Here is a 9,627-nt window from a genome sequence, read left to right as displayed (position 1 = left end):
ATTTTTCACACGCTCCCTGGGGAGTGCGTGAGCCGAGACTCGCTGCAAAACACAGCATGCTGCGATTGATTTCTCATGCCATAGCGGCATGTGGAATGAATCACAGATGGACACTCTCCCATAGTTTTGCACTGGGGCGAGTGCAATCCGATGTTTAATCGGATTGCACTCGCAGAGGAAAATCGCAATTGGAACCAAACCCTAAACAGAATATGCATGGGAACTTTTAATTTCATCATGAACCTTGCTGTTTGTGCGGACACAATATGTTGCTAACAAGGCCCAATGGATAATTTTGTAAATCACCAAATTATTTGCTTAAAAATTGATTCCAAACAGAGGTTGTCCTCTGTGGTGTCTTTTGGGCTCATTACTTTTGGACATTGCGGCCTAGTCTGACCTTGTGTCTGTAAGTAACACAAACTAATTCACCTTTGTTTTACATTTATGTGGCTATCTTCTCCCCCCCCCCCTTATTTAAAAAAAAAAAAAAAAAAAAAAAAAGAGTGGAACCTTGTATGTGACAATATAACTTATATATGTCAATTTCAGGAACATTTCTGGAGCCTTGATAAAACAGAATTTAAGCTACCACCGAAGCTGTTACTTCAAATCTGGGACAATGACAAATTCTCCCTGGATGATTACTTGGGTATGGATTTCTCAATCATATTGTTAAATTTCTTTAATTTCTGCTAATGCATATTTATTTTATTTGTGTGTGAAATGTCTTTTCCATATTTCACAGAAAAGTTAGTATTCGGTGCTCGAGAGAAGAAACTGCTTTAACGCTGCGCTACCGCCAATAAGGAAAAATGTTGATTAATGATATCTTTATTCCATAGGTCGACGCGTTTCTGGGATCCAGTCACTTTCTTCAGGACCAAGAGAATCGACAATAACAATATTGTTGATTCTCTTGGTCCTGAAGAAGGGTACTGGATCCCAGAAACGTGTCGACCAATCGAATAAAGATGATCTCATTAATCAACATTTTTTTCCTTATTGGCGGTAGCGCGGCGTTAAACCCATTTCTTCTCTCCAGCGCCGAATATTAACCCACTTAGGGCTGTGTCAACCGCCATTATCACTTATACCTTCATAGGGGCTGTGCCTTTCCACAACCCTACCAGGTGAATCTGGTAAAACCCTATTGCGCTCTCTCCTTTTTAGACATAAAAGTTAATGAAGCACAAATTGTTGGAAAATAATGATGACTATGATAGAAAGATGTCAGGGCCTGCATTGTATGGAGTGGCCGGCCACCGTCCGGTCACAGATCCATTTGCTGACTTCTGTCCAGTGTCAGAGTATACAATGGGCTCCTGAGTATCAGAATTGGACCCCAGGGTACAATTTAAGGTGTTCTGGTCTCATGAATCCTCTTTTATGTTGGGGGAGGTGTTGCTTACCTGGGGAAGAGATTGTACCAGGGTGCACTATGGGCTAGGGAAGGCAGCGTGATGTGGAACCTCAAATCCATGTGGATGCGTCTTTAATGCATACCACCAACCTAACCATTGCATAGCATTGTCTTTCTCCATCAGGGTGATTGTCCTTACCACACTGTGGAAAAAATGTTCATGAGTAAAGACCATAACAAATAGTCTCGGCCTCAAAAGTCTCCACATTTCAATCCAATCTGAGGGATGTCCTGGAAAAATGAGTCCAATGCATTGAAGGCTCAGCAAACAGCGGGACTGAAAGGATCTGTGAATGTTTTAGATCATTATTTTTTTTTTTTTTTTACCGCGAAGTCATCATTGGATGAAGCCAATTTAATTAAGTGAATCTAAAAGATTACATCAGCGGATACTGGATGTGCCAACTATATGGCTCCCATAAGCCAGAGTATAATTATTATGAATATTTGGAGGAAAAAAGTTATCTTATGTCCCATTCCCATTTATTTTTTTTATGCATCCAAGAAAAACTGAAGAGACATGATTGTTAAAAAATGGAAAAGCAGTCCAAAAATATTATTTTTGGGCTTTGGATTTTTATTTTTGCATGAGTGAAAATACCGGACATGTGAATTGTCCCATTCTCCTTGGCTAGTTGGTATCATGACCGAGCAGATGACTGATATTTGGATAAATGCCAAAACCCTGGATACTGCCTTAAATTCTAGTTTGGGGGGGCTGCACAGTTAAAATAAAAATTTCCTTCTGTGGAGCAAATTAGCACAAAGCCTGTGCTCCAAAATTTGGACGTACCCTGTGAAAATTTTCTAGAAGCTTTTGATTTATAAAATTCCCTGAAATACAATAATCCGAACATTCTACAACATTTTAATTGTAGCCCCTTGGCAACCGGCTCAGCATAAATATAATTCTTCAATATTGGCATCGAACGATCAAACCGAATGAGAAGATTTCTACCAGTCATCATTTCCATCCTCATTTCTTATTCATGAAAGAAAAGACTTCTTTCGATTTTTATGGAGATCAGCGTCTGCTTTTAATTTGTCAACAGCCAACCAGGTGAGGCTTGTGGTTCCCATTAGCGAGACACCACTGGCCTTGATCCCGATCATTTGCTCTACTAAAATACATGTATGGCAAACCATATGTTCTGCACGCTTATGGAAGGGAAGCTGAGGTTCCCCTGGGGAAGGTTGTAAATCTGGAAAGACACTTTTACTAGTGTAGCCCTGAGTCATAGAAAGCTTTTACCAAAATTATTATTTCAACAGTAACTTGTTAGTATGTCGATGCTTGACCTGGTCCTTCACAAAGAGGTGCAGATGGCATCAATCAAGAAGTATTTCAATCAAAATGTCTAGGATAGATGAGGGACATGGTCATGGTGTTTTTGTGTGGCGATTACACTAAAGCAAAAATTGCAATCTTACAAGACTTTATTTGAAAAGACCTCTTTCTGCATCCAGGTTACCTATGATGTCCTGCAAAATAATATATTAGAAATATATTTTTAAAATGCATAAATCATTTAGTGTAAGGTAATTTTGTATTTAGATAGGCCAACAGTCAGGTATGAGCATGCCTAGGAAAGCCCATTTCCCGATTATCGGTCTGTCTACATGGGCCGCCAATTGCCTGACGAAAAGCAGGTGAGATAATTCTCTGCAGCAAATTTGTCAAAATGTAAACCAGATGTGCTGCTGAGAATAATGTACCATCCATGTATACAGAACAGTCCGACTAATGATCTTGTTGTACACATAGAAGTGTGGTCAGCCATTAAACAACCACAGTTGGGCTTGCAGGTAGCCGTCACTAGTCCTTCAATGTCCTTGATCGGGCTGTCTAAATAGGTCCTAAGACAGCTTTATATAATGAAAAATGGTTAATAAAAGTTTAAGCTTTCACTAGTGATGAGCGAGCACTACCATGCTCAGGTGTTCGATACTCCTAACTAGTGATTAGTGAGCACTACTATGCTCGGGTGCTTGGTACTCGTAACTAGTGATGAGCGAGCACTACCATGCTCAGGTGTTCGGTACTCCTAACTAGTGATTAGTGAGCACTACTATGCTCGGGTGCTTGGTACTCGTAACTAGTGATGAGCGGGCACTACCATACTCGGGTGCGCGATACTTGTTAACAGCAGTTGGATGCTCGGATGGGTGCAACTCAAATGAGAATAATGGTAGTCAATGGGGGGTGACTCCAGCATTTGTCCGGAAGATTTTCCGCAAAAATGCTCAAGTACGCCATAAACTTCCATTATTCTTGGGTGCACGAGTCTTGCCCATCTGAGCATTGCCTCCTATCCACCAAGTATGTTAGTGTCACAAGAGCATATAAAACAATTGTCTGACTTTTTAATTTGTATTCTCATCCTTATGGCATCCATTTTTAGACATCAGTAGTGAATGCAATTCACAAGACCAAATACAATCTCCTGTGTTTAAAGGTTCGCAATGTAACTTTTGGTCCATGTGGGAAAAAAAAGTAATCTGGACAGCCCTAGGAAATAGCATTGGTCGGACCAAAAATTGTCGTGTGAATGTTGGCTTTTCTTAGTGTTCTCTGATATGGACAATCATAGTAAATCCCTTGACATTAGGATTAATAAGTTGCTGTGATCACCAGAAATCAGATATAATCTGTAGGTAATCCTGGTGGTAACAGTTCAGTTTTCTTGCAGTGCTACCACCGAGGATAATCTGTGTTAGACAATGCACATTTAATTCTGTAGGTTGCCAATGTAATGCAGTACAGGCCACAACGCTTTTTCCAGAGAAAAGAGGTTCTTCGGAACCACCCTCCATTCTTTCTAAGAAAAGCCATCTATTATATAAGAATAAAAATGGGTTTTCAGAGTCAAATAATAAGGCTTATTGCCTAAATATTGAATAGCCCTACTGTTACGTAAATTTTTAGTACTACTTTAAGTAAATTGAAACCTAAGCATTCTAGTTGTATTTTATAAAGTTAAAGTGTGTGTAAATTAATATATATGTATGTATGTATGTATGTATGTATGTATGTATTTTTTTTTTGGGAAGTTTTGCAAAATTATAATTTGCTTTATTATAGTCTTTTAAATAATCATCTTTTATTTTACTTGTAGGTTTTGTTGAACTTGATTTACATCGCACAATAATGCCATCAAAAACCCCTGAAAAATGCAGCCTGGATATGACTAGCCTTATGAAGCCTGCAAAGGTTGCGTCTCTTTTTGAACAAAAGTCCATGAAAGGATGGTGGCCGTGTTATGCTGAGAAGGATGGAAAGCGTATCTTGGCAGTAAGAATTTTATATTGATTTTTCATCCCCATAGAGTTAACAATATTCATGTAGTGATATATTCAGGAAGTGTATGCGTTGAATAACTTTTTTTATTATATTTGTTCTAGTATTTCAGACTCTTATGAACAATATGAAGAAAACTCCAGCATCCAGTCCAGATAGTAAAATTAAGTTTGTTTCTTTATTAAATTTTCATTAAAAAAGCCATCAATATGGCGTGGTGCCAACCATACAGGAAAAGACGCGATTCGGACGTCGCGTGATCTAAGACACTGCAACGTCCGAAACGCGTCTTTTCCGGTATGGTTGGCACCACGCCATATTGGTGGCTTTCTTAATGAAAATTTAATAAAGAAACTAACTTAATTTTACTATCTGGACTGGATGCTGGAGTTTTCTTCACTTGGATCTAGGAGTAGCCTCCCTTCCGTGCACCGTCTGGGATTATCTCCACTGGGTGAGCTGGTTTTCCTGTATACATGGACTCTTATGAACAATGTATACATGGAAAAATGTCTCACAGTTAGACCATAAATTATAGAAGACTACTGTTTTATCTAGGACTATCTTGATGGGGTTGTCGTAAACTGGGTTACTCTTTCAAACATGTTAAAGACAAAGTCTGGGGGTGGCTGTTGTGAAATTCCCTACAAATGGCCATAAGTTAGTCTCCAAGGGAATTATACGTCAAGAATGGCAAATTATCCATGGAAAACAAGAGTAGTGAGGGTATCGGGTGAAAACCGTTACAGACATGGCATTTATGAGAGATCTGATTGACAAGTCTTGTAAACTTGAGTATCTGGGTTGCCCAAGTTAGTAAAATAATTTTTCATCCAAAAGAACCGAAAAGACGTGGATTTGTCAAGTGTTTTAGACTATGGTTGAAATAGTCTTTAATTATAAATATCCCTTACAAATCCTAGCAGATTAATAGATATGAAAGTGACTGTGAGTCATGCCATATATATTATATTATATTATATTATATTTTTTTTATCGCAAGATCTTTTTAAATTATATTAGATTTCGACTGATTTATTTTTTAAGTCAAAATAACTTTGCGGAATATAGAAAATTTGGCCTCATCGTGGATTAAATAAACTTGCATCATAATAATCTAGTTAGGTTAAAAAAAATCCCAAAATATATCAAATTGTAAACTTAAACTCCTTTTGAGATGTGTAGATGTGATCTGTACTACCTCATGTCTCGGAGTGTATACTGTATGAACCAGTGTAAAACTCCACTCTGTCCCATAAGAGCATGGTTGTTTAGACGTTTCTGTCTATCTGAAAAGATTGAAGAGAACAATTTGAATAAGTTGACGGCTAATTGGTATCGGCATTGTTGCCATTATCCCAACCATTGCTGCTCACACACAGTGTGACCTCCAGAAGCTTCCAAAAGAGATTTTACTTAAAAGCTAAAATGCATTATTTCCTCTAAACAACCAGAACACGATGTTTAGTGAGATGTCATGAACCTGTTTTCGTTTGCCAAAGGGAAAAATCGAGCTGACGCTGGAAGTGCTAAATGAGAAAGATGCAGAAGAAAGGCCAGCTGGCAAGGGACGAGATGAACCCAACATGAACCCCAAGTTAGACCCACCAAAGTGAGCCTTTTTCTTATTCCTGGAGTAACGTGCTCTGCATTAGGATCCTTTGCCAAACTTCTCCCAAAACCAAGTTCTGATTTGACAACCTATTGTAGTCGCCTGGTTTTTGGCCTTTTTAGTTTTACCCTATTCTGACTCCTCTTTTCTTCTATTTTCTTTTCTGACTTCCTAACATTTTCTTCTTTTTTTTTTTTTCCTCCTCTTCGCGGAGTTAATTATTAATTTGAGTTTCATTATTTTCCTCATAGTAAAGTACCAAACTCTTTCTTGCTGTTTGTTCGTGTGATTAATATTGTTTCTTTCAAAATGCAGCCGACCAGAAACCTCCTTCCTTTGGTTCACAAACCCGTGCAAGACAATGAAATTCATTGTGTGGCGCAAATTGAAGTGGTACTTCATTGGTTTCATCATCTTGGCCCTGTTGCTGCTGTTCCTCGCAGTGTTTTTATACTCTTTGCCGGTAAGTCATACGTACATTTTATTTGTTAGCATACAATTTTTAAAGTGACTTTAAAAAGGTTTCAACTACAATATGAAATAAAAAATTGACCGGAATATCCAAACGGACCAATGTGAACAGGTGCTAACTGAAATGCAATATAACATATTTTTCATTTTTTAAGACTCACCCCAAATTTAGAGAGGGTAAAAAAAGGTAGAAAAAAAATACGGGATCAGTCTTATAATCTGGTAGTGTCTTACCGGGGGGTGGGGGGGGCTGCAGGGGCGGTGGTGGAGTAGGGCGATGCTGTGGGCAGTGAGGCAGGAACATCCAGAAACTCTCGGCTGTGTGGGCTTCAAAGAAATGGCACCCGTTGACGGCGCGTGAACAGATTGAATTATTGGCTCAATGACGAGCTGAGATCTCATTTGCACACGCACCACCTCCAGGTGCCATTTTCCTTTAGTCTGCTGCTGGGAGGTAATGGGCCGGAGGCAGCACATGCACAGATCTGATCTTGAGCTGAGAGCTCAATCTGCGTACATGCTGAATCCGGGTACCATTATTTGAAGCACTCCTCGCCGACCTTTTCAGGATGGCCCCTGCCTCCCCAACTGCAGTATTTCCCCACTTTCTGTGACCATTCTCCACAAACCCCCAAATTTTTGGGAGGAAAAGTGCATCTTATAATCCGAAAAATACGGTACTTCTAAAACAAAATACACAGCTGCACTCTGAAATCCTAGGGTATGCAAACATTGAATGTTGGCGTTCTGCAACTGCATTACTGCTACTGAAAATATGGACTTGGCTCATAAAATGGCCAATTTATGTTAGCCCAACAGCCAGCGACAAGGCATAGCTTTGTTGGGTCCCTAACCTAATATACCACTATCCGGGGTAAAAGCCTACAATTTTATGGGCTAGCAGAAACCTACATAAATTGAAATTAAAAATTGCATCAGGCTGCTGGGAGGAGTCCTCAGCCAGAAAGGAATTAACTACAATAAGAAATAAAAAAAAAAAAAAAGCAAAAAGCAGACCAACACATCCAAAAAGAAAAATGTGAAAAGATGCAAACTGAAAATGCAATATATTTCTTAAAATTACACAGCTGCACTCTCAAACGCTAGGGTATGCAAACATTCACTTTAAGAATATTGGAACTGCATTTCTGCTGCTAAGTTTGTTTTTTTTGTTTTTTTTAAACACAAATTTTATTGCAGTTTTCAGAATCATTACAATATATCTAACATTTGAACAAGAATAAATTCACCTTACCAATTTACCCACCCTTGTCTTAACCCACCCTCTTTTATTCCCACTTTATCCCCCCCAACATTTTTAATACACAGAACACCAGGTATAAGTCGCGAAAGAACACACAGCTCCTCTATATTCTGATTCCCGTTTGAAGCCCTATTTCTCTGAAACCCTCGTCTCGCCCTACTGTCGTGTCTCTACTGCGTGTGTATTTTCAGCTTTCCCAATGTGCCTTGCAAGTCTCCCAGTAGGTACCATTCCGTATTAGTGAAAGGAGATACCACTTTCCGTATTTCTGCAACTCCATACTGTTGTACTATAAATCTCTTCCATTTTTTAAAAAAGTTTCCCGTTAGTTCGTCCTTATTTCTTTCGGCTTCCAACTGTTCAATATTGGCTGCTAAGTTTTAAAAATTAGATATTTAGAGCTATTCGCCTCTTATAAACTGGCCATTTTATGCGCTCCTTTCTAGTAGCAGTAATGCAGTTCTCAAATTCCTATATTCAATGTTGTATCCTAGTGTTTGAGTGCAGCTGTGTATTTTTAAAAGGTCTCCATGTCATTTATGGTAACGCCGTTGTATTAATTACTTTTCATCATTTTATTGATTATTTCCATTTTTTGTTCATTGACTGACTTTAAATTTATGATTTTATTTTTATTTTTTTATGATTACAGGGCTACGTATCCATGAAGATTGTGCGTCCAAATAACTAGATGATAAAAAATGAACAATATTGAGATCAGTGTTTTGCCCTCCCAGTGCCGGAAGAACTTCTTAATAGGTGTAACCTTTTGTTCTCTTGTCTGTTAAATATAATAAATGGATGAGGCCTAAAACCAAGGTTAGAGAAGGTTCATGGGGTCATGACTTGTGAAAAAGTATGAAGTTAAAAAATATAAACTTTTAACACAAGTCCTCCTCAGGTGTGGGTTCATTTTCTGCGTACTTTCCACTCGACATCACATATAACCATTCCTTTTTTGTTGGGCGGTGAAAGGGTGGGATGTTCTCACAAATAAAAATTTGTTTTATTGAAATTGTAAAAGTGCAATAATAATGTTAGCTGTACATGTAAAGAGGTCAAATGCAAAGCACCGTTGTTTGTATACTTTTTATATAGTATTTTTTTCAATTGTAATAAATTGCTGTACACGCTAAATAAATATCACTATTTTCCACTTGACCCGGCTGATTTTCTTGGAGTATACACAATATTGCGGCTACGATTTTTGGTTTTCTTCCCCCTCTATTCCCCCAAAAATGACACTAAGCATTTCCATCCAGAATGTTTTTGTCATGACAAACATTGTGGATCTTGTTGCCATCAGGTATTCTTGCTTTAACGATAGCCAATGCCAAAGTTAGTTTATTTAATTGCGATATAATGTTATATATATATATATATATATATATATAGCACTAGATTAAAATTTAACTTTTAATGTATCAGAACTATCAGAATCCTTTCCCAAGAAGTTGCAAAAACCCTAGTACATGTTTTTATTATCTCCTGCCTGGATTATTGCAACCTCCTGCTCTGTGGCCTCCCTTCTAACAGTCTCGCACCCCTACAATCTATTT

The 9,627-nt window shown here is 38.2% G+C and overlaps 1 protein-coding gene across 1 annotated transcript in view; it reads left to right on the top strand.

The window, feature by feature from the left end:
* MYOF (myoferlin) overlaps nt 1-9,229 on the top strand; it is a 228,741-nt gene extending 219,512 nt beyond the window's left edge. The window contains 5 exon segments of the mRNA XM_075351623.1: nt 553-652; nt 4,540-4,715; nt 6,224-6,333; nt 6,649-6,796; nt 8,721-9,229. Of these exon segments, the coding sequence (XP_075207738.1) occupies nt 553-652; nt 4,540-4,715; nt 6,224-6,333; nt 6,649-6,796; nt 8,721-8,759 (573 nt within the window). The 3' untranslated portion in view covers nt 8,760-9,229.
* The last annotated feature ends 398 nt before the right edge of the window (nt 9,230-9,627 follow it).

This window comes from Anomaloglossus baeobatrachus, chromosome 5, assembly GCF_048569485.1.
Source record: "Anomaloglossus baeobatrachus isolate aAnoBae1 chromosome 5, aAnoBae1.hap1, whole genome shotgun sequence".
NCBI lineage: Eukaryota > Metazoa > Chordata > Amphibia > Anura > Aromobatidae > Anomaloglossus > Anomaloglossus baeobatrachus.
The sequence above is the reverse complement of the archived record's forward strand: the minus strand, read 5'-3'. Positions and strand labels throughout refer to the sequence as shown.